Source organism: Mercurialis annua, linkage group LG6, assembly GCF_937616625.2.
Source record: "Mercurialis annua linkage group LG6, ddMerAnnu1.2, whole genome shotgun sequence".
Lineage (NCBI taxonomy): Eukaryota > Viridiplantae > Streptophyta > Magnoliopsida > Malpighiales > Euphorbiaceae > Mercurialis > Mercurialis annua.
In genome coordinates this window covers 8,797,915-8,822,565 of record NC_065575.1, presented here as the reverse complement: position 1 = coordinate 8,822,565, position 24,651 = coordinate 8,797,915, and the positions used below count along the sequence as shown (strand labels likewise).

General features: G+C 33.4%; 4 protein-coding genes across 5 annotated transcripts; 1 reads left to right on the top strand and 3 right to left on the bottom strand.

Moving 5' to 3' along the window:
* Positions 1-4,224: 4,224 nt before the first annotated feature.
* Positions 4,225-5,489, bottom strand: LOC126687526 (uncharacterized). Its single transcript, XM_050382087.1, has 3 exons — positions 4,947-5,489; positions 4,708-4,866; positions 4,225-4,230 (listed from the first exon to the last, which is right to left on the bottom strand). The coding sequence occupies exons 1-3, from the start codon at positions 5,439-5,441 to the stop codon at positions 4,225-4,227; spliced, it is 660 nt and encodes a 219-aa protein (XP_050238044.1). The 5' UTR covers positions 5,442-5,489.
* A 3,689-nt stretch (positions 5,490-9,178) lies between these two features.
* On the top strand, positions 9,179-11,717 carry LOC126653822 (40S ribosomal protein S7). The gene is made up of 6 exons (XM_050347771.2): positions 9,179-9,289; positions 9,752-9,837; positions 9,917-9,990; positions 10,077-10,200; positions 10,770-10,952; positions 11,422-11,717. Exons 2-6 carry the CDS (start codon positions 9,763-9,765, stop codon positions 11,539-11,541), a joined length of 576 nt encoding a protein of 191 aa, XP_050203728.1. The 5' UTR covers positions 9,179-9,289; positions 9,752-9,762; the 3' UTR covers positions 11,542-11,717.
* Positions 11,718-13,706: 1,989 nt separating this feature from the next.
* On the bottom strand, positions 13,707-16,999 carry LOC126686168 (uncharacterized). Of its 2 annotated transcripts, none has more exons than XM_050380204.1 (9): positions 16,712-16,999; positions 15,880-15,975; positions 15,448-15,532; positions 15,122-15,243; positions 14,700-14,724; positions 14,508-14,621; positions 14,320-14,425; positions 14,081-14,145; positions 13,707-13,924 (listed from the first exon to the last, which is right to left on the bottom strand). In XM_050380204.1, exons 1-8 carry the CDS (start codon positions 16,805-16,807, stop codon positions 14,082-14,084), a joined length of 708 nt encoding a protein of 235 aa, XP_050236161.1. In that variant the 5' UTR covers positions 16,808-16,999; the 3' UTR covers positions 13,707-13,924; position 14,081. The 2 variants fall into 2 exon arrangements, with proteins under 2 accessions (XP_050236161.1, XP_050236160.1); XM_050380203.2 differs by having other exon boundaries at positions 13,707-13,948; positions 16,712-16,998.
* Positions 17,000-19,119: 2,120 nt separating this feature from the next.
* Positions 19,120-22,124, bottom strand: LOC126654130 (cysteine-rich receptor-like protein kinase 44). The gene is made up of 5 exons (XM_050348195.2): positions 21,735-22,124; positions 21,380-21,590; positions 20,681-20,918; positions 20,443-20,593; positions 19,120-19,716 (listed from the first exon to the last, which is right to left on the bottom strand). The coding sequence occupies exons 1-5, from the start codon at positions 22,059-22,061 to the stop codon at positions 19,327-19,329; spliced, it is 1,317 nt and encodes a 438-aa protein (XP_050204152.1). The 5' UTR covers positions 22,062-22,124; the 3' UTR covers positions 19,120-19,326.
* Between the last annotated feature and the right edge of the window lie 2,527 nt (positions 22,125-24,651).

The following is a 24,651-nucleotide window of genomic DNA, read 5'->3' as shown; positions in this document are numbered from 1 at the left end:
ACAACCACCGTCCGGTTAGCTTCTACCCTGTTTTGCAGGTTCACTCACCGGTTCAGAAGGCAGACTCCATCAATTGGCGCCGTCTGTGGGAAAAGCTTAACTAAACTTCAAAAGAAGGAGCTTTTCTGAACTCAAAAACAAATCTCATTGAAGAAGATGACTTCTGAAAGAGTAAACCTGAAGGATCAAACGACACGGAGAAAACGAAAAGCAACAGAACTCTCAACTCCTCCTCCAGTGGCTTTTGACGGAGAGGACTTCGGGAGAATAGCCGAAGAGCACAACGAAGCTCTGGTAGTGGCCATGATCATCGAACACTGGAACGTTGAGAGAATCCTAATCGATGAAGGAAGCGCAATAAACCTGATAACAAAAAAGGCCTACGAAAGCCTAGGAGGAGACCTAGCGGAACTAAAGAGAAATGCCACGCCTGTGGTAGGATTTGGGGGCTTGCCAATTAAGCCCAATGGAACAACTACTCTCGACGTCAAGCTAGGAAGGACAAGGAAAAGCGAGGAATTACCTACACGGTTTAGCGTCGTAGAAATCGACCTGCCGTACAACGCGATACTGGGGAGACCTTTCCTCCACGACTCAGCCGCCGTGACGAGCATAAAGGCGCTAACCATGAAGATACCGACGAAACAAGGAATTATCACGATACAAGGGAACCGAGCCGAGGCGAAAAAGTGCTACGAACAAGCAATAAGAGAATCAGGCGAAGCAATGGCAATAGAAGAAATCCTTAATCACGACATCGAAGAAAAAGAAACAGCACCCGAAGGCGAAACAAAGAAACTCCAACTCGACAAGGAGAAAAGAGTAAATCTCGGCGCAAACATGAACCCAAAGATCGAAAGCGAAATCACAGCCATGCTGAAAAACAACGTCAAAACCTTCGCTGCTAACGCATCAGAAATAGTCGGAATAGACCCCCAGGTCATTACTCATGATCTAAATGTAGCAGAAGCGGCGAACCCAGTGAAGCAAAAGAAAAGGAAGTTCTCGGAAGAAAAACAGAAAATAATCGCTGAAGAAGTAGAAAAACTGGAGAAAGCAGGATTCATACGAGAAGTCCACTACCCCGAATGGGTAGCTAACGTAGTTATCGTAAAGAAAGCCAACGGAAAAAATAGAATGTGTGTGGATTACACCGATCTAAACAAAGCGTGTCCTAAAGATAGCTACCCTCTCCCAGATATCGACCAACTCGTGGACTCTACTGCTGGACACGCGATGTATAGCCTAGCCGACGCAGCTCAAGGCTACCACCAAATCCAGATGAAGGAACAAGACCAGGAAAAAACTTCATTCATCACGGAGGGAGGAACTTACTGCTACACGGCAATGCCTTTCGGCCTGAAAAATGCTGGAGCAACATACCAAAGACTTATGAATTTCATGTTCAAAGACGAGATAGGAAAGCGAGTCCAGGTGTATGTAGACGACCTAATCATCAAGAGCGAGAAAGAAGAAACCCATGCAAAAGATCTTGAAGAAACATTCAACATACTGAATAAGTTTGGAATGAAGCTGAACCCCGACAAATGCACGTTTGGCGTACAAGGCGGGAAATTCCTGGGATTCATGATATCTCAAAGAGGAATAGAGGCGAACCCCGAGAAGATCAAAGCAATTATGGACATGAAGGCACCAAGAAGCATAAATGAAGTTCAAAAACTCAACGGGCGAATCACAGCACTCGGTAGATTCATGTCTTGCTCAGCAAAAAGATGCTTGCCTTTCTTCAAAGCCCTCAAAGGAACACAAAAATTTGAATGGAATGAAGACTGCGAGAACGCCTTTGAAGAAATAAAGAAATTCCTCGTCACCCCTCCATTGCTAAGCAGACCGCTGAAAGGGGAGACACTATACCTATACATCAGCACCACGAACGAGACCATCGGGACAGTGCTGGTAAGGGAAGAGGATAACGAGATGAAGCCAATCTACTACATTAGTCGAGTCCTGAAGGGCGCGGAGACACGATACCCCGAGATCGAAAAAATGGCACTTGCCGTACTGACCACAGCTAAAAAGCTGAGATACTACTTCCAAAGTCACAATGTTGTGGTAAGGACAAATCAACCATTGCGAAAGGCGATCCAACGACCAGAAACCTCCGGAAGATTAGTCCACTGGTCCATCCAACTCAGCGAACACGACATAAGATACGAACCTCGCCCAACTCTGAAAGCACAAGCTTTGGCGGACTTCGTAGCAGAAATAACTCCAACCGAGACTGGCCAACCCAAACCAGCCTTGGTATGGGAACTCCATGTAGACGGAGCATCAAATGAAAAAGGAGCTGGAGCAGGAGCCATCCTCAAAGGACCCGACAAAATCAAGATTGAATATGGAGTAAACATCCAATTCGCCGCCAGCAACAATGTAGCTGAGTATGAAGCCCTAATCGCAGGCCTCGGCCTCGCATTAGAAATAAGAACGGAAATCCTAAAGATCTATAGCGACTCCCAGCTGGTGGTAAATCAAGTCAAGGGAGAATATCAAGCCAAAGAAACAGGGATGATCGAATACCTGAGTCAAGTCAAAACACAGCTTCAACAGCTAGAAGCACAAGGAGGACAATGGGAAATCATTCAAATCCCGAGAGAGGAAAACACCGAAGCCGACGCCATCGCCAAATCAGCGTCAGAACTCGGAGATCTATTCACTAAAATGCAGCTAAAGGAAATTCTCGAATCACCAAGCACCAGAAAAACAGAGGTCATGGCAATCGAGGAGGCCGACTCCTGGATGACTCCACTGATCAAATATCTAGACCGCGGCGAGTTACCAACAGACAAAGTCGAAGCCATTCGCACCATCAGAAAATCTGCCAACTACTCTTTTCACAATGGAGTTCTTTACCGAACCTCATTAACTCATCCGTGGTCTAGGTGTGTCTCGCCTCAGACAGGAGAATCCATCCTAAAGGAAATCCACGAAGGAATATGCGGCGCGCACGAGGGAGCAGTCACCATAGCAAGAAAAACAATACTCCAGGGATACTACTGGCCAACCATCAAAGAAGACGCAAAAGCATTAGTCAAGAAATGTGATAAATGCCAAAGACACGACAACATCAGTCGTGTACCGGCAGTGCCTCAAGGATCAATGGAAAGCTCATGGCCGTTCGCCACTTGGGGGATTGACATAGTTGGACCGTTCGAAACGGGAAAACATCAAGCGAAATTCCTAATCGTCGCAATAGAGCACTTCACAAAATGGGTAGAGGTAGCACCTGTCGCAACCATCACCGCAGCCAAAGTAGAGGAATTCTTCAAGAACGAAGTAATATGCCGATTCGGCATACCCCACACTGTAATAGCAGACAACGACAAACAATTCAATTGCAAGCGGTTCAAGGCATTTTGCAAAGGACTAATGATCAATTTGAAATTTACTTCGGTAGCGCACCCCCAGACAAACGGAATGACAGAAGTCACCAACCGAACCATAGCACAAGGAATAAAAAAGAGACTTTCTCAGTACAAGGAGAACTGGGTAGAAGAATTATACAGCGTTCTATGGGCATACAGAACAACTCCTAGAAAAGGAACGGGCGAAACACCTTTCAGGCTCGCCTACGGCACTGAAGCAGTAATTCCAGTAGAAATTGGCATACCCAGTATCAGAGTAAACTATCTAGAAGAAGAAACCAATGAGGCTAGAACAAGACTATGTCTAGACCTACTAGAAGAGAGAAGGGATGAAGCAGTAGCCCGAGCCGCTACATACAAGAAGCAAGCCGCAAAATACCATAACAAAAGAATGAAGTTTAGAGAATTTCAAAGAGGCGATATGGTTTTACGAAACGCGGAAGTTGGCAGAGGAAACGCAGGAGTAAAGAAAATGCAAGCTAATTGGGAAGGCCCCTTCATCATAGAAGAAGCTACTGCAAAGGCGCATATAGACTAAAGACAATAACTGGGTCCATGGTACCCAGATATTGGAATGTAGAACACCTGAGAAAGTATTATCAATAAATTCATGGCTTGTACTTATTTCCATTTTTGAAATAAAAGGCGATTTGGCGAAACAAATCTTATAGGCTCGCTCGAGACCTAATACATACAACTTAACAAGAGTCGTTTGAATCTTAGTTAAAAAATAATTTAGACTCGTCCGAGTCAAATAAATAAAAGGATCCATTCGGACCTACAAATAAATTACACCAGCAGAAGTTTAGATTAACTTCTCAAAATAACAAACGAGTTTAGATTAACTCTACAAATAAAGAAGGCAATGGTCAAAAGATCATTATATTAACAGAAGAAAAATTACAAAGGATCCGCCCACGATCCAATACAAAAAAAGGCGAAAGCAAAAAATACTAAAACGCAAAAAAATACAAGGAGAAAATAAAAACTAAGCCTTCTTCAGAGCATCTTGCTTCTGCTTATCAAGCTTCGCCTTCACCTCCTTCGCCAAAGAAGCAGGATCCAACTGATTGACTCCAGAAAGATCGACGCCTGGATTCTGCTCCCGCAGCTTTGCCCCGATCGCCAACCGGTACTGAGTCATGACTTGGGAATAAAAGCTCCCAGAGTCACCCAATCGCCGGCGGAGACGCTCCTCTTCTTTCTTCAGATCATCCCTCTCCTTAGTGAGAGCACCTGAAGAAGAATGTAGAGACTCGACTTCCTCGGACAAAGTTCGAACCCGAGCCTCTAAAGCGGAAATCTCCCGAGTCTTGGCAGATACGGAAGACTTCAGCTGCTGGATCATACCAGTCGCCTCGCCAGCCTCATCCTCCATCTTCTGTTTCTCGGAGAGCCAGGATTCGGAATCTCTCTGGAGTTTCTTCAATTGATCCACCGCATCCCTTCGGCGGCGCTCCAAAACAGCGATGGACTGGACCACCTGCGAAAGAAAACAACAAATAAGAAAAACAAAAGAAAAAAAGAGAAACAAATCATAATATAAAAAAGAAAGAAGCATACCGAAAAACCGCCGAGACAGGCGAACTCAGCCAAATTATCGCCATGTTCGCGATCAATGGACTCAATGTCCTCTTTTATCATAATATTCTCCATGCAAGCATGAAGAATGGCGACGTTTGAGAGACGAGGCGGATTTTGCGCGTCCGCCCAAGCAGCAAACCGAGGTGCCTCCTCGAAAGACACCCCAGAAGATTTCTTCTTCTTGGGACGCTTGGTAGAAGCCCCAGCCTGGTCCTCAGCAGGACGCTTCTGGCCGGCGGTAGGCAACCCCTTCAGAGAAGGACCTGACTCCTTCGAAGGAAGCAGAGGCGACTCGGAAGTCGCAGCAGGAACTTGATCTCCAGAAGCAGGATCAAGATCCGGATTCACCGAATCAGGCGTCGGATTCGGCACAGCAGTTGTAGAGGGATTAGGAACGCCGCTAGTCACCTCGCCCATATCTACAGTCATATCGACATGAAAATTATCAAGCAAATGTTCAAGAGAAGTCGACATCCTACAAAACAAAACATAACAACAAAAGATTAGAAAAATACCTTCTAAAGGAAGATCCGCCAAAAGTATTTCACGGCGACTTAAATATTGTTCTAAAAGAACGATGTACTTGGGTTTGTCAAAACGACAATCCGACAGCAAAGACAGGGCAAAGTCCTTCTCCCCATCATCCAAAGACGAGATCCCATAATACTAATGGCGCACGAAGACACTTGTCATTCATCCAGTCATAACCCTCTACTGATGGACAACACGTGGCAGTACAGAATCTTACTAAAGAAGAAACGTCACCCACAAACATATGAAACGACTCGCCCGGAATACAAAACGACTCGCCCGTACAAAAGAACTCAGCTCCAAAAGAGCTAAAATCCACTAAGGCATAAATGCCAAACTACTTCAGCTCACTTGCGGGGGGGCTAATGATGGATACCGAATCCTACTGTAAGTATAATGGAGCCGAGTTGCAGGAGATCCACTCTCAGGCGACACCGGACTCCCCCTGAAGACGGAAAGATATGAAGGAGATACCGAATCTCTAAGATTCGGTAATATACTAATAAAGACCGAATCCCACATGATCCGCCAAGAGCGCGTCAGGTCCGGGATTCGGGTAAACGACTGAATATGGAAATCTTGTCCTATTTGGACACAAACACTACATATGGAAGGATAAGCTCTACTTTAGGAAGATAAGACTATTTAGGAAGACGTTCCTAAATAGGACTCTTATCAGATTAAGGTAGATCTCGACAAATCAGGAGAATCCTTAAGATACGGCCGAATCCCTACAAAGTAGGATTCACCCGCCTAATACAACTCTACTAGGTATATTCGACTACTATAAAAGGAGGACGAGGTATGCCTAGAATCACAATTACATTCATATACTCAAAACGCTGCTCAAAGCTCTAAACTGACTTTAGCATCGGAGAGTTAATCGGACAACCACCGTCCGGTTAGCTTCTACCCTGTTTTGCAGGTTCACTCACCGGTTCAGAAGGCAGACTCCATCAGGTACGAAAAGATGAGTCTTAGTAAAGTGAATATAATGTACCATTTGAAGTGAGCATTGTTCCCCTCTTATAGACAAATGTATCAACTTTTGCTTTGTTTACTGATTTAGGATTTTTATAACCTTCCATTATTAATAACCTTTTTAGTTCGTTTTTTTTTTAAATATCTATGTTTAACTTTTACGCTTTGCATGGATTGAGGTTAATAAGAGGAGAAGGAAAGGTAATAGAAAGAGAATTATTATTTTTTTGTTTGGACAAATAGTTTAATTAGAAAGAGAAGGGAAAATAAGGTGAATTATTCGTTTTTATTCACCTTACAAGAATTGAAATCAATTACACCCCATTTTAGGGTGTAGATAAATTCAACTCCAATTAAAAACATGAATTTGTTAATAAATGTCTTTTCTATCCTTATAAAATTTCAATAATTTCAATTTATTTTTATAAATATTCACATCATATCAAAAAAAATCGTATTAATTTTTTAGCTTTTATATTATATATATTTAAATATTTTAATGAAAGTTTTTTATTTTCATATCCTAATATTTTTTTTATTTTTAATAATTATAAACATAAATTATTATCCATATATTTTAATTTTTATTATTTAATATGAATATCATTATTTTTTGGTTAATGTCATAAAAAATCACCAACTTTGAATGTTTTGTCATTTTAATCATGCCGTTTAAAATCGTCATTTTCATACACTAACTATCAATTTTTTCAAATTCATATACCGTTTTAAAATTAGGTGAAAATTGTTTACGTGTCATATGAGCTCAATGTTATGAACTTTATTTTATTAAATTAGTTGGTTTTCTTTAAAACTATTAAAAAATGAAAAAACATATAATAAATTATGAAGAATAAATTAGTCAATTAAAAATTATTGTCTGTTTTCTTTTCATTTGTTCAAATAAAAATGATATTCTTCCCCCTCCCTTTACCTTTCTAATCATGTTAGCTATCAAAACACAATAAAATTTTAATTTTACATTTTCTTTCCATTCTCTCCCTTCCCTTCCCTTCCTCTTTCTACCCTCTATCCATGTAAAGCGGTAGCAATACGAGTTAGTGAATACCTGGTTGGTTTTGAGGAGGAAAGTTTTCTCTCTTATTGTCTGTTACTCTACTGATAATCTGTCATGTCTCAGTTAAAGTGATTAACACCTTTTTGGGTGTTGCCGCCATTTTGTTTCCCTTTCCAATTAAAATTGTCTTCTAAAAAAATTATAGTCTTCTGATTTTGTCATCATTGCTTATTAGACTTATTTATTCTTATGATTTTGCTCTTTTTTTTTCTTTCCTTTTTTCTCTAGTTTTGCTATCTCCTTTCTCTTCCTATATCATGACTGCAAGTTTTTCACTGCTATTAGTGATATTAAGAAGTATCATCATACTTCTCAAAATTGGAGTTTAGTAATCTAATTAATTAAACTTTTTAATTGCTATCTTTTATTTTTATCGATTTAATTAAATCGATCAACTAATTTGATCGATTTGTTTTTATATTTATATATCTTTAATATATAATTTATACATGATGTATACATTTTTTACTACATAATTCATACATGATGGATACATTTTTGTTTTTTGAGTTATATATAATGTGTATCAAATATGTATACTTACTATTTAAAAATGTAAATTTTTAAATGTACGTAATAAATACATCAATAATTCATAATAAATACATAATAAATACATATTTAAATATACTTATTAGATACATCTCTGATATATAATTTATACGTATTCAGTATGTATCAATATTTGTGTATTTTTATATTTATAAAATTAATATTACTACTGGTATTTTAAAATTTAATTATTAAAAATATCACAAATGATTACACAAGATTCAGTTCCTAAGTCAAATATATTACACAAGTTTTTGTTTTATTAAAAAAAATAAAAAAAAAAGTATTACTAAACACTAACCCGCACGTCACGTGTGAGTTAGTATGGCTAGTAAACCAGCAAACTGGTATTGATGAAATTTTTTATACTCGTGTAGTAAAATTTAATTTTTTTGTAGAGTGTGAAAATGGTAGGCTTGTTTTTGGTATTTTTGTAATTTTCTCTATTTTTTATGAACCGTGCAATACTAATAAATTAGTTGATATAGGTCTAAATTTTAAATTAAGATTATATATATATTAAAATATTAAAATTGGATTATAGAAAATAATAATATTTGGAATAATTTGTATGATATACTAAAAAAATAAAAAAAATGATTTATAAAAACAGTAAATGTGGAGAATTTAAACATATTTATTTGTTTGGAATAATATTTACATACTAAATTTATAATCGTGGTTTTTTAAAATGACCACAATGTTGATATTAAAGCGCAAAAATGATCCTAATAATTTAAAAAGTGCAAAAATGATCCTTAGTTTAACAGTGAAATTTAACTTTGTCTATTAGAGGGGTCTAAAGTTTTGTTTTTGAAACATTAGGTTCATTTTGCATCTTGGTAGCAACATCAAGGTCATCTTCGCTCCTTGGTGACAACATTATGATCATATTTGTACCTTTTCCCTTGTCTCAAACTATTAGAAGTCCCAACCCAACTATTACAACACTTGGGCCGGACTAGCCCAAAAATAGGCTGGGCTGATTAGACATGTTCTCTCCATTAATCGAAACCGTCCAAGTAAAAAGCAAGCCCCAATCGTGGCCGTTGATAGCATACTCATAAAGGCATCTCTCACAAGCAAACCCTAAGGGTTTCTCTGGTTAGTTTTTAGTTGGAGCCTCCGTTTCCATTCCTTCACACTTTCATCACTCCGATCTTCACATCTTCTTCTCGAGGTACAATTTTAACTCTCTCATTATTCTTTCTGTTTGGTTGCCTGGAAAATGCAAGTTAAAATCATTTACTTACTGTCAAACTTTGATTCAATCAGTGTTGCTTGTGTATTCCTTTTTTTGGTTCTATTGAAATTGATTCTGATATGGGATTTGGAGTTTATTTTCATGTTATGCTGTTTCTTATTGGTATAAAGTTTCGGTTTTTAATTTACATTTTGGAATTTGTTTTGGTGATTGGTGGATTAGAGGATGGTTTCCATTTTTATTAATTGAAATCTCGTAATTATGTGTTGATTTTTGGTTTAGGTTATGTGATTTTGTATTGTGATTGCCATTAATTGACAAAATTTCAGTTCTTCAGAGCTAGTAATTAACTTTAGTTATGTAATGAGTGCCTGTTATACAAATTAAAAGTAATGGTTTTGTTTCGGAGTTTTGACTGTTGTGTTCTATCTGTGCCAGTTCTGTTGAAGATGTATACCACAAAGCAGAAGATTCACAAGGATAAGGATGCTGAACCTAGTGAATTTGAGGAGACTATTGCACAGGTTTGAATAGCTTGGTGAATATTTTTTGTTGAATGTGTTTTACAATTGTTTTTTTTTAAAATTTTGTCATTATATGTAGGCACTCTTCGATTTGGAAAACACAAACTCAGAATTGAAGTCTGACTTGAAGGATCTCTACATAAATTCAGCAATGTAAGAATCACAGTTGCACATATCTGTTGCCTGCATTTGTTTTTGTTCCTTGCATGTTTGTAAGCTCCTCTTTGTTTACCTTGCAGTCAAGTTGATGTTGCTGGGAACAAGAAGGCTGTTATTATCCATGTTCCTTACAGATTAAGGAAAGCTTACCGAAAGATTCATGTTAGGCTTGTCAGAGAACTTGAGAAGAAGTTCAGTGGGAAGGTACTTGGGAGTAATGTGTCTGTCTCCTGTGTCTTTTTTTTCATTGATGTTACTAGGAAAGATAGTTAATAATGCTGTGCTGCTGTTCATTTGATTTGGGAAACTCACATGACATGAATCATCGGGTATGGTATCATATCTATAGGCTGTTATATGGATTTGCAATATATCTGTTTTCGGTTAATGAGCACCTCTGTTTGCTTTTCTTTTTCAAATAGAAATGTTTATTTATATGTTTGCTTTTAAGTTATGGCTTAATGCCTGATATCATTTGCTGAAGAAATTTTAACTGTAGGTTTTGAATTTTTCTGTACTAGCATTTCAAGTGTGGTTTGTGATTTTGCAATCAATCATTTACTAGTCTTTTTCTTGTGGATATTATTTTTTCCGAGAATCATGATCTCTGAGCATAACCATTCCATGGTGTAGATTGGTTTGTACCCAGATATAAATATATGCAATTGGGCTTTTAATGATGTCACAGTAACAAAAATCCTTTGTCGTTTGCATGGCTTCCCTTATAACAAGTTCAGTTCATAATGTTAGTATGTTTTTTTGGGCTCTGTTAGGATGTCATCCTGATGGCCACCAGGAGGATCTTAAGACCCCCAAAGAAGGGTTCAGCTGCACAAAGACCCCGTACCCGCACACTGACTGCTGTGCATGAGGCAATGCTCGAGGATCTTGTTTTGCCTGCTGAAATTGTTGGAAAGCGAATCAGATACAGAGTGGATGGTTCTAAGATAATGAAGGTATTTCAGCATACAAGTAGTTTTTAGATTTGTGATGCCCATCTTATATTTAATACTTCTTTGTTTCCATAAGCTGCCCATCTTATATTTAATACTTCTTTGTTTCCATAAGCTTAGGCCTACTTTGATTTTCCTTATAAATGCTAGTTGGTCCTTTTCTGGTATATCCTTTAATTAGTGTTCTAGGTGAATTAACAATTATTAATAACAATGCACATTAAAGAGGCAGTGATTTGAAAATGAACAATTTAATAATTTCTTTAAAAAAGAGACAGCTCTATGTATTGTGACAGGATTAAATGGAAAGTTTGTTAAACTTATGTGATTGAGAGAATGAACGATGAGTTTTTTTTTTTTGATAATTAGTATGATTTTCTTTATATACAATGATTGTTAACATTTTTTATTTATTCAAAGATTTATTGGAATCAACTTCTATTCATGATACGTGCATCCTGTTTATTTATAGGTTTTCTTGGACCCAAAAGAGAAAAACAACACCGAGTACAAGTTGGACACATTTTCTGCAGTTTACAGGAAGCTTTCAGGCAAAGATGTTGTGTTCGAGTATCCAATAACTGATGCATAGAAAGGTCGAGTGGCGACAGATTTTGAATGTTTTTCTCAGAAATTGCTTATTAGCGAGTTTTTTTTAAATTTTGGAATCAATGAGTTGATGTAGGAATCAAAGTGTTGTGGATTCAATTTCTTCACTGTTAATGTTGAATTTTTGAACCTTTTCATCTATCCATCGTAATTTGCAAATTTTATCTGCATTATTTGCATTCTTTGTCAATGTTAATGCTGACTTCAAGAGCAAAGTATGTCCTTTGTTTGCAGTCGATTGTCTTAATTATTTATTATGCCATGTTTTGGAAAACATGGTATATTTTGTCAGAAAATTTCTTCAAGAAAAAAAATGAATAAATGTTCATTATGCTTGTCAAATTAGGCATAAAAGTTCAGAAAAAATTAAACTTGTGGTTTTAGAGAAAAAAATCATAATCTCTGTAGTAGATAATTTGAACCTTAGGCTTCAATTTGCACATTAAACTTTTATAATCTATCTATATACTTGTATAATTAGAGGACCAATCGAGCTATTTCATTGATGTTTATCAAATAAAGCATTCTCATGAGTTCTTGCTTCTTTTAAGCTACTTAGTTAAATTTTATATTTTAATGAATTTTTAACTTTTACTTTTATTTGTAACTTTACTTATTAAATTAATTTTCTAATTGCTAAATGGATAAATTTTATCCGGACTTAGTTACTTTTTTTTTCTTCCAGACTTCTAAAGACTTTTAACTATTGAGTTTTAGTTAGTGTTTTAACTTATACATACGTTCAATCTAATTAATTGTTAATTGATGTCGTAATTCTTTTCTAAATAATTAGCTAACATACATTAGCATGGTGCCATGATTTAATTTAAAAACTTTCACTTATTACTTAAATTTATTATTATACCATAACAATCTTACTATTGAATTCATCAGTTTCCAACTTAAATAAAATATTAGATATTTTTTTAGTTTATAAATATATTATGAATAAATAATTTTTATTAGTTTTTCAATTTGAATAAAATACTTATAACTATTTAAATTCTATTTATTTTGATGAATTTTTACTTTTCACTTTTATTATAACGTTAGAATGTCATTAGAATAATAGATACGGTAATCTACTACTATAATTTAAATTATTAATAATTGATTATTTAATTAAAGTACATCCACAGATAAGTTTCTATATATATGATTGAATACAAAATTCTTTACTCGATGTTCATATTGACTGAGGGCTTTTCTATCATGAAGAAGCAATCAACTCATGGAAATTTTGGATTAAGATTAAGCTACTAATTAAAAATGAAAATGAAAAATAAATAAATAAACAAAATAGATCAAAACTAGAAAACAACTTAAATATTAGATAATTAAAATATTTGTTGCTTTAATATAATATATGAATATATAATTTAACGTTATTCTTATTTTTTTAGTTTCTAAAAATTATTATTAATAGATAATTCTAATTAGTTTCTGACTTTCAATAAATAGTTATAGACTAAATGAGAATTCTCATGAATTCTAGATATAAATAAAATATTAATTTAATTTCAAAAAAATATTATTAATAAGTAAGTCTAATTAGTTTCTAACTTGAATAAAATAATTATTTAACTTATTTAGTTTTTGTTAGTTTCTATATGTATTAAAATAATTAATTTTTAGAATATTAGAATTGATTTTTATTGGTTTGCAACTTATAACTTTTTTGACATTTTTCGTGTTATTATTATTTAAAATTAAAATTTTATTTCAATATAATATATATTTGATTCCGCGCAAATGCGCGGATTTACGACTAGGGGCTAATATATTGGAGTTGAGTGGTTGAATATTATCGGACGTGATGTATAAGCCGGAAGAGGGGTTAAACAAGCTAAAATTATTTTAAATATATTTTTGTCCAAATATTTAATTATTTGTACCAATGAACCTTTGTTAATTAAAAAGAGAAATAGGCTGTAAAACGTTGCGAAATAATTTATTATTTTGGCTGCAAACAAAATATGATATGGTACCGGAAAATTTTCTATAAAGCTCATGTGATCAAATCTTTTTACAAGCTTTAAATAATCAAATATAAATAAATTAATAAACCATGTTTGGTTTAAAATAATTATTTGTGAATAATATTTTTTTGAGTTGAACAAGTATTCTTATAAAGTAATAAAATTAAAATTTCATAAAAATAATATTATTTATATAAAATTAAAATCAAAACAAAAAATAGCTTCTGTAAATTTATGAACTAATTCAGGAAATAATTCAATTTTGATCAGTCACTATTTTGTAACAAAATTCACGATGAAACATCTCATCTCCAATTGCATTTCCTATAGATCGCAGCAATTAAGGTTTATCTCCAATCTCTAATGAGCAACCAATTTGATGCAGAACTGTCGAGGAACAAAAAAATCCCACTGCATAAGAAAGATAATAATAATAAACAATCTGAGAAAACTCAGTAATCTTTTAATCATTTTTACACTAATTCTAACAAACAGACTAATATTTAGTGTATGAAAACAATTAAAAAAAGGATCAAAATGTACCTCAAGACAATATCACAAGGCCAAGGTACATGGCACCACAAAGAAATAAGAAAGAAATTAGACCCCTGCAAGGACAGTTTATACACAATTAGAACATAGTTTGTTAGGCTGCAAAATTTGAAAACTTGGTGAAAAAGCGGAATTTCAGGACCGCCATGGAATTCACTCGTACGGGAGTGGTTCACCATGAGCCCGGTTGTAGTAAGAGCGAAAAAGTTAGCTTTGATTAAGATACTAACCAAATAATGCCCCACCCCATGCCATTACATGGACAAGGACAAACTTCGGCAAATTTCTCAGCATCACTTGAATGGACTCTACGGGATATTAAATCATCATAAATATCTGCATTGTTATATACACGTTAGCAATACGACAACTACATAAACAAATACGTTGGTGGTACTCAATAGGCTATTCTACATACCGTAAACAGAAAACAAGCTGTTCATTACGCCAATGAATAGAATTATATACCGAAGAATGCGAACTTTTGTTGTTTCTTGCAGGACCCAGACCACACCAAGGAAAAGAACAAACCCTGATGTCTCAACATGTAAGTGTTATTGCAGTTTGTGGAAATCATAGGCAGCATTATGCAGGTTACTGAAACACATACCAATACAAAGTCCTCGCAGAGTCCACTGTGTCGTAAACAGTAAGAAGTAATTAATATGCTATGCAAAATAACTGACATTGTGCGATTCTCTTTATGTTACGAACTCAAATCATATATGTAGCATGGAAACGGAAACGGAATCGCTGAAACAGAAAATGTTGAAACAAAGAATAACGAAGCTACATTTTTGTATATAAGAATAGGTTATAAGTTCAAAATTTTGGGATTTCAGAAGTGTTTTCGGGAACGGAAGGAAACACGGCCAAAATGTAAGACTCGACAAGTTTTCATGCAACATAGTAGAACAAGAATGGTGTCTGGATACTACAAAGAAGTACAATGCAACATTACCAAATGTTAGGATATTAACTAGAAGTGTACAAGGAGGAGACAAGACAAGGTTTATGCTTGGAACCACTTACATTTTTAGCTACTAACAGTACAATAAGTAGAGCCACAACAAAACATCCTGCTGCAATTCTTGCTGTAAGAAGATTTGTGGATGCAAGTATCAGAACCATTCCCCAAAAGGAGGAGCCAAGATCTGCGGAATGTGAAAATGAACATTGCAAATTATTGATAAAAAAAACCAATAATTCATGCAGAAATAACTTAATATATACCAACAGGCTCTAAACATTATGCAGCAGATTGCTCGTCCCAGGGAGAAACTAGATATGGAATTATATGCTATCCCACCTTAAGAAGACTAAAGAGAGAAAAGATATTAAGAAGATGAAGAAGTTACATCCAGCAGGCAAGATTAACCAGTATACACCGCCGCGTGTTTGAGTGGTTCCACCTTCATTCGCATGAACCTGAATACCTTCCACCTGATATAAAGAAGTAATATAATCACCACATTCACTTCACATGTCTGTCTTTGCTGCAAGAGAATGCCGTGAAATGAAGAACTTGCAATACAAGCACTACGAGAAGGATGTTCAGTATCTATTTTTCAGATATTCATATCCAAACAGTTGCTCTTGCTTTCAGTTTACCATATGGGACACAAATTTTTGGCTTGCACTGTCAAAACTAAATACCATTCTATGTATATTGTTAAGACTTTGTTACTTGGATTTATGGAATGAGATAATTATAAGGTTGCTAGGATTCATCCAGCAATTCATAAGAATCAAGCATATGCACTAAATATGAGAATTGAGCAGACTCTTACATGGCCACAAGTTAATATACAAGCTATGGCATGGCTCGCCTCGTGAAGAAATACAGTCACGAGCTTGAATGGTGTCAGCAGTACTGTTCTCCATAACTGTAACAATAACAAAGAAATGACTCTCATATATTGATTGAATTCAGTATAATTCACAAACAAAGGCATATCAATACATTAGCTTTTACTTTAAAGAAGCCATTAGAGTAAGTAATTATGCCATTAAAGTATAGAAACTCGAACTTCACTAACCTTCAATGAGACAATTCCAATTTATAGAATTGAAGTTGCCGCATTCTATACATCTAAACCACACTCACTTAAAAATTTGTTACATAACACACAAGGTACATCCCTTTCAACTGGGGCCAATGTTCAAATAAGATTAGAACTCATAGAAACCTATATTGCGCGGAAACTTATCAAGTCTTACATTCCGATGGTCTCTTTCCATTTTCGGAAAGTCTATAGAAACTCCAAAACTTTATACTTATAACAAACTGAATGCATTACAGCATTAGCCAGAACCCCATTGTAGCACAGGCACGGACACGGGAAACGGAACACTTGACAGAGACAAGGAGAAACTGGACAGGGACACGGCGAAATGGTGTTATTTTAAGGTTTTCTATCTAAAAAAAAATGAAGTTTTCCTGTCCGAAACGTCCAATAATTGCAATAGAAAGCAGAGAAACAAAAACAAACTTATAGCAAAACAGATCAAATGGAACCATCCAACTTGTGAACCATAATGATTTAAGATAAAAGCAATATAATATACATTGAAGATTGCTTCTTTAATTGAAAAATGTAGTAATATAGAAAAGAAAGATACCGCAAGAATGACAACAGCACAGACAGAGACGGTGACGAGAAACACAACTTGCTCATGATTGCAGCATTTCTTCAGTTCCCAGTTCGGCCTCATCATTTCTTTTTTATACTATTTTTTCTTACTATTAATATTAATAATATTATAAGCTGATGATCCCACAAATCCTAAATACAATCTAACTTCATCTCTTCTTCATGTTTGTTCATTCACTCTCCATCACTAACTGAACACACTGAAACTGAACTGACTGAAAAATGACTCTACTTTTTGTCAAGGGAAAAATTGAAAAATACTTGATTTTGTTAAAATAATCTCAAAAATACTTATATTCGTTTTTATTTGCGGACAATACTTACAAAAGAAAATAAATTGCACCTAGCACTTGATTTAATAAAAACATTAAACCTAACACTTAAAATCTTATTTCTCTAAACCCTAAATCCTAAATCATGCTAAAGCCTAAACCCTAAACCCTAAACTCCAAACTCTAAACCCTAAAACATACTAAACCATAAACCCTAAATTTTAAATCTTAAACCCTAAATCCTAAATCATGCTAAACCCTAAACCCTAAATCATGCTAAATCCTATATCCTAAATCTTAAACCCTAAACCCTAAATCATGCTAAACCCTAACCCTAAAATCATAAACCCTAAACCCCTAAAATCTTAAAATCTAAATTCTAAATCTTAAAAAAATGGAGTTAAATGTTGGATAGATAAAAAAATGAAGTTAAATGTTGGACGAAATAAAAAGGTTGGGTTAAGTGTTAGATGAAATAAAAAGGTGAAATCAAGTGCTGGATGAAATAAAAAGGTGGAATCAAGTGCTAGATGAAATAAAAAGGTGGAATCAAGTGTTGACAGGAAAAAAAAAAAATGCTCAAGTATTTTTGGAATTATTTTTGATAATCAAGTGCTGAGTCTAATTTCCTCTTTTGTCAATGTTAGTTTAGTTTTCTTTCTCTTTCACCAATTGTGACTCTCATAAACTTTATATAAAAGGGAAATTTTAATGTTACACAGAATTTCATAATTAATACTTTCGTAAATAAAAATACAATTTATTTAAAGTAAGGCTTAATTCCTTAAAAAACCCCCACCTTGCACTTTTTCTTCGTTTATACCCTGACCTTGTAAAAACACCATTTGTACCTAATTTTGGGTTTTTATGTTTCATCTCTACCCAAAAGCATTAAATTGTACTTTTTTCATTTGGAAAAGAGTTTAAAACATACTTTTTTCTATTTTAAAATATACAAATAAATCCTTAAACTTAAAAAATAATCAAATACATCCAAATAATTAATTAATTTTTTTAATTTGATAAAATACTAAAAAATTAAAAAAAATTATTATTTTTAATTTTTTTTGTCGGAAATATTTTTAAAAAAGTTGAAAAAATTAAAAAAAATTCGAAATATTTTTTAAAAAAACTAAAAAAATTTAATTTTTTTTGTCGGAAATATTTTTAAAAAAGTTGAAAAAATTAAAAAAAATTCGAAATATTTTTTAAAAAAACTAAAAAAAAATTATTATTATTTTTAATTTTTTGAAAAAGATTGTATTTTTGTACTATTAATAACATTAATATCTAATTCGTATATAAGTTAAAAATGAAGAATTGTTTTAAACTTTTTTTCAAATGAAAAGAGTACAATTTAATGCTTTTGGGTAGAGATGAAACATAAAAACTCAAAATTGGGTACAAATGATGTTTTTACAAGGTCAGGGTATAAACGAAAAAAAAATGCAAGGTGGGGGTTTTTTAAGAAATTAAGCCTTAAAGTAAAAATAAAATAAATAATCTATACCAATTTAAAAAATTTATTAAAATGTTCAGACACCAAATTATTACGAGAAATTTTACTAATATAAAAAATACTAGTAGTATATTTCAAACCTAAAAATGAACTACAAAATCAAATAACAATGGTCAATGGAATGGCAACCCGCACCAATCTCAAAGAAAGGAGTGTCGGCTAGGTCACAACTAACTTTCTTGGTTGTTTCTCCAAATTTCAAAAACAATACATATTATATACTCGCTTTCAAGAGACACAGTATGGGTTTCCAGTACTGCAAAAATTCTTAGCCGACTGTATTACAATCTGTAATATAATTGAAAATATAATATGAATTATACCAATACGTTAAAAGTCATGATTAAAATGAAAATTCGAGTAATGGTCGTGACTTTTTATGAAATTAACCCATTTTAAAATATGTATCACTTCAAAAGTGGCAGTGCATAAATTTTAAATCATTATTCACTCTAGAATTTAGTTCTACTTATTTTTCATTAATCCAAGCATTATTTCAGATTTCTGTGACAAACAAAAATCATTTCAATTTTTTTCTTCAAAAAAGACCCTCATTATAAATCTCTACTTAAAACTTGATAATACTTAAACAAAATAGAGGTTGAAATCACCCCTGTTTAGTGACATTCACAAGAATATACTCCTAACCATATCTAATTACATGGAAAAACAATTTAAATGACAAGCATTTTATACTTATAATGAGTTAATGCTATACATAATCTTAATAAAGCTACCACTAAAAATAATGAAAAAGAAGGTAATCACCCTTCATATAAGTATAAATAATTCTCATCTACCTTCATCAATAGAAGAAACAGACATGGAATTTCTAGAATAATCCTCAATAAAACTATTCCCTCCCGATGCTTTACCGATGCCCGTATTTGTACTGCTACCATTAGTATTTGTGTTAGTGTTTGTATTAGTAAAAGCTGAAGTGCCTGTTGTCGTAAAATTCGCCCGTCGCCCTTGAAGTCCAGGTCTACCTGGTCTAGGCAATGTAAACGAGTCGCTTAAAAGCATGAGATGAACCGTATTCATATCTGGCCTTTCTGCAATACTTTGCTGACAGCATAACAGCCCCAGCTGAATGCACATTGCTGCCTCGTCACCGTTGCATTTTGTAAGGCTCGCATCAACTAACTCCAACATTTTTCCTTTTTGGTAGAGCATCCATGTCTGCTTAAAAAGCATCCAAAACCATGAGGATCGGATCAATCTGGTTCGCTTATAACTCGATTAAACATACAAAACGATGGCAGTTCCAGATATTTGAAAACCAGCACTTGGATATCAGAGTCAGGTTTAATATTGACATAGCTTAATTTAGGTAAAATTGTATCTTACTACCATGTAAATGCAGAATTGGGCATAACTGTACCATAAATGACCGTTCAAACATGTAATGTACCTAAACCAGCACTTCCATATAACACAAGCTTAATTTTCAGTTTACATGTCACATTGACTGTCAAACTGAATTCTGATTTTACGAGTATGACAAGTCAAGTGGCATCGAATAGAACTATAATATTATTTGCAAGACAGAATGGGCATCGTTTATGCTTTCCTAATTACATGCATTGCAACGAGTTCAGGATATCTTTCAGGTATCTTGTATTTAAATATGACCTTTACACTACCGGAACGTACCAATAACATTTCTTATGTTGGTTAGTAACATCAACAGGTTAATTTGTATTTACCTAGAATCAGTGTGGAAAGAAATAATTAAGAACAAATTAAATAGCATGTAAACTGTTTTACAAATTTGATTTTGGGTTGAAAATATAGGAAACAACCGATATGGATGCAGTCTGTTTATCAATTTATCAAACCATAAGCATCTGTAATGTAAGTGCATCAGAAGTTTGTGGTTCACAATTCTAAGCAATATGAACTTACATAGTTTAAGACGTCGGCCTTTTCACCACCAAGTCGGCTATCATAATTTTTCCTCCCGCTTACGATCTCCAGTAACAAAACTCCATAGCTGAAAACATCAGTCTTCACCGACAAATAACCATGCAAGGCATATTCAGGTGCCATATAACCACTGCATTCAACAAAATCAATTACTTACTTTTTCTGTAATTAGCTCATCAACATTCCAGTCAGAAAATGACAAATTTGATTTACTCACTGAGTGCCAGAAATCTTAAATGTATTCATATGCGTGTCGTCACCAGGAAACAGCCTAGCCAGGCCGAAATCCGATATCTTTGGAGTCAAATGTTCATCCAGCAAGATATTACTAGCTTTGATGTCTCTGTGAATAATCCTTTCAGGGGCTTCTTCATGAAGGTATAGAAGACCTCTTGCCACCCCTGTAACTATTTTAAACCGAGTTCTCCAATCAAGAGATGCAGATTTCTGTTTATCTGACAATATTCCATCCCTCCAAATTAAAATTCAAGCTGATAAACCAAATAACATGTTTATTGACCTATTAAAGAAAATGCTTAATCATCCAAAAATATTTAACCTTTTCGACTTTTTTCGGCTATGGTCCAAACATTCACAAAACCTCAATTTAATTAAATTTCTTAACATTCAGTTTCAACTGTAGCGATTTGTTCAAATTAAAGTGAAAAGGGTTCAAATATTGCTTCATATTGTTCCAGTTTATCTATTTTCCATCAAAAATTTCAAACACGAAGAGCATATATATAAAAAAGAAATCACCCTAATTTAATTAAATTGCTACAATTAAAACTGAAAATTGAAAAAATAAGCTAATATTGACGATTTTGAAGGTTTGAACCATAACAAAAAAAAAGCCGAAAAAGGTGGAAATAATGATTAAAGCTTAAAGAAAATTCCAAATACAGAGTTATTTTACCAAATAGAAAATAATCAAGGCTTCTGTTGGGCAGATATTCATAAACAAGCATCTTCTCCGGCCCTTCAACACAACAACCTAACAAACTGACCAGATTCTTGTGCTGAATCTTTAATAAAAGTTTCACCTCATTCGAAAATTCCCTCAGTCCCTGTCTCGACGATAATGAAAGCTTCTTCACTGCAACTTCTTGACCATTCGGTATCAATCCCTGTAAAAAAACATTTCAATTACCACCATTAACGGCAGAATTGCCAAGCAACTCTTGCCTGTTACCGTTACCAGGGATGCATAAATTTGCTATAAAGTGGGGACCATAAACTCTCAGGTACGCCCGTATGTTAACGTTACATACCTTAAAAACGGGACCGAAACCGCCATGGCCTAACTGATTCAAGTCGGAGAAGAAATTAGTAGCAATTTGAAGAGTACGCAGGTCAAAGAAGAGGTTATGAGTGTCCAATTCATCGTTATCGTCGCGGTTATCAGCGCCATAGGAGGCTTTTACGGATTTGAGTTTTCTGTCGAGGCAAGCACAGAGATTGCAGAGTCGGCCCATCAAGTCATGGACTACGCCGGCGACCCGGTTCAGTAATCGGATAGTTTGGTGCAGGTTTAACGAAGTGTAAATTTGTAAGGTTTTGTATGGAGGAGAAAGGGGAAGGTGTTGGAAATGGAACATGAGTTGACTCGGTTTACATGGAAGGACCTGGTTTATGACTTTGTAGAATAATCACCAAAAAGGCAAAACAAGGTGATATATAATGGCCGGTCTATAGAAAAATTATGTACCTATGCAAAAAAAATTATATTAAATTTTCTTACATTTCACTGTAGGTTTATAGAAAATTTATGAATTAGATTTAGATTAGAATTTTTCATATACAATCAACCTTATTAATTATTAATATATATAATGGAAAAAATTATTAATTTATTAAATTTATATAAAAAAAATTATAAAAAATATAAAATATATTTTAATGCATCTACATTCGTAGACCTATTATTAATTTGGTTGACTTTTTTTATGCCCTTATCTTTATAAATCCTCAATTTTAGCATATTTTTAAATTTCTATTTTTAATTATAATTATATGTACCAAATGAGTTATAACTTAAACGGTATAAGCGCTAATCAGCAAATTGTTAGGTCTTAGATTCGATTTCTCCACAAGCACTCTTTTTTTTCTAATTATAAAAAAAATTATAATCATTTGTTTAAATTGAAAAGAAAAATAGTTAAGTATACCTTTTATATTGTTTCATTTTTAAAATTTATTTTGATAAAAATACAATTTGAAATAATACAGAAGATAAATGAAAGTATTTTTCCATTTCAAATTAAACAAATGGTTATAATTGAAATTAAAAATTGAAAAATAAATTTAAATTTAAAAATTGAAAAAATAAAATTATAAACAAAAAAAGATTTTAGATGATTAAATTTTTATATTTTTAGTAGTTAATTGATTAATCATTAATATAAATGATAATTTACTAAATATCCTTAAATGAAAGTCAAGTCATCCTGATATTTATTAGTATATGTATAAAAAAATGATATTCAACCTTTTTAGCATAAAAATTCAAATTTTTATGAGATACAAAATGGTACTCAATTGCATAAAAAAATGGTACGCAATTGCATAAAAAAATGGTACTCAATAATATAAATAAATTTGTCAAAAAAGAATCTATAAAAATAATTTTCAAAGTTTTACAATTAATTGGAATAGACAATGTTTTTTAACATAGAAGAGAAAACAAACCAATAATAATAAAGTTTTAGCGAACATCATTTGATCATCATAAGATCTACTATATTTTAATATCCCACAAATCAAACGATAGCATATACTCCCTCCGTCCCGTAAAGATAGAAAAAGTACCACCTTTTTTTGTCCCATAAAAATAAAAAAAGTGGAGTTAGTTAAGTCAAAAATTATCAAAATACCCCTACATACTTATCATAAAACATTAAATGCATATTTTGAAAAAATAAAAAAAAGAAGTTGTAAGTGTTATATTTAGTAAAGTGGCTTTGGGAAATGTATATAACTAATTGATTACAAAGGGTAATTTAGACAAATTATCACAAGTTACCTATAAATAACTACTTTCTTAATTCTTGTAAAATGAGTGCTTTTTCTATCTTTACGGGACGGAGGGAGTATATAATTAGATGCCGGTCAATTTTGAAAGTAATTATCAAATTAGCCGGGGAAAGCCACATAAAGCAAGCTATAAATTAAAAATGTACGTTTGCATCGAAATAAATCTTTACTCGAAATTTTAAATTTATAAGTTTAAACTATTCAGATTTGATATTTTAACCGAACTAGTATTTAGAGTCACACATAATTTTTGAGTTAACAAAGTTAACCGTAAAAGCTACAAAAATTAATTCGGAAATTAAAAAACTCAAGCGAAATTAATATCAAAACTACTCCTAAACTAATAATAATCTGGATATTGCTGAATAAAATACACATTACTCTAGTTTTTATTTGATTTGACCTAAAGGATAAATAATACAATAACCATTCCCAACTATTTATAGAGAGTAAAAATTTCTCAATAAAATCTTAATCTAATTCCTATTCCTAAATAAGAAAAAGAATACAATCAATGACATATTTGGTACAATTTTACATTTAAAACGGTGCAGTTAACAATCAAATCAATGCCGACGTCTTAATTATAAAAATTGAAAAGTTTGTATAATATTTTTGCCAAAATTAATTTTTTTTATTAAATATGCAAAACACAAAAAAGAGGATTGGGATTCCCTCATGTTCATTTGAACGTGATAGGTCATGTTCACTAATCTACACCATTCATTATAAAATGGATGGTGTAAATTAATTTAACTAAATTTGGACTTTTTTTATCTACACCATTCATTTTGTAATGAATGGTGTAGATTTAATGAACATGACCTCTCATGTTCAAATGAACATTAGGGAATCCTAATCCCAAAAAATATGGTGAATTTTTTATGCATTTAAGCCAAAATTGAATTACTAAATATAAAAATGTAGTTGATTATTACATGATTATCCAATCTCAAATAAGAGCAAGAATATTAAAAATGGAAGAAATACAAGGCTCATCTTCCATGGTTGTATTTAATGTTGTAGACAATAAATCACTCCTTATTTTAGAAATTACTGTTGTTGTTGCTGCAGATGATGTTCCGTTCTGAACACTATTGATTAGGATACCACAATCATTGGATTCCACCACCACCACCACCTATCTCAACCATC

Excerpts from the sequence above, each read along its gene's own strand:
- LOC126687526 (XM_050382087.1), bottom strand. The coding sequence starts at position 5,441 with ATGTCGACTTCTCTTGAACATTTGCTTGATAATTTTCATGTCGATATG. Across the intron at positions 4,867-4,946 it reads CCTGTCTCGGCGGTTTTTCG|GTGGTCCAGTCCATCGCTGT; the intron begins GTATGCTTCTTT and ends TTTCTTTCGCAG.
- LOC126686168 (XM_050380204.1), bottom strand. The coding sequence starts at position 16,807 with ATGATGAGGCCGAACTGGGAACTGAAGAAATGCTGCAATCATGAGCAA. Across the intron at positions 15,244-15,447 it reads GTTAATCTTGCCTGCTGGAT|ATCTTGGCTCCTCCTTTTGG; the intron begins GTAACTTCTTCA and ends CACATTCCGCAG. Across the intron at positions 14,622-14,699 it reads TCTGCGAGGACTTTGTATTG|GGTTTGTTCTTTTCCTTGGT; the intron begins GTATGTGTTTCA and ends TTGAGACATCAG.
- LOC126653822 (XM_050347771.2), top strand. The coding sequence starts at position 9,763 with ATGTATACCACAAAGCAGAAGATTCACAAGGATAAGGATGCTGAACCT. Across the intron at positions 10,201-10,769 it reads AGAAGAAGTTCAGTGGGAAG|GATGTCATCCTGATGGCCAC; the intron begins GTACTTGGGAGT and ends GGGCTCTGTTAG. Across the intron at positions 10,953-11,421 it reads ATGGTTCTAAGATAATGAAG|GTTTTCTTGGACCCAAAAGA; the intron begins GTATTTCAGCAT and ends GTTTATTTATAG.
- LOC126654130 (XM_050348195.2), bottom strand. The coding sequence starts at position 22,061 with ATGTTCCATTTCCAACACCTTCCCCTTTCTCCTCCATACAAAACCTTA. Across the intron at positions 20,919-21,379 it reads CCTTGATTATTTTCTATTTG|ATAAACAGAAATCTGCATCT; the intron begins GTAAAATAACTC and ends GAATATTGTCAG. Across the intron at positions 19,717-20,442 it reads AGGCCGACGTCTTAAACTAT|ACATGGATGCTCTACCAAAA; the intron begins GTAAGTTCATAT and ends CTTTTTAAGCAG.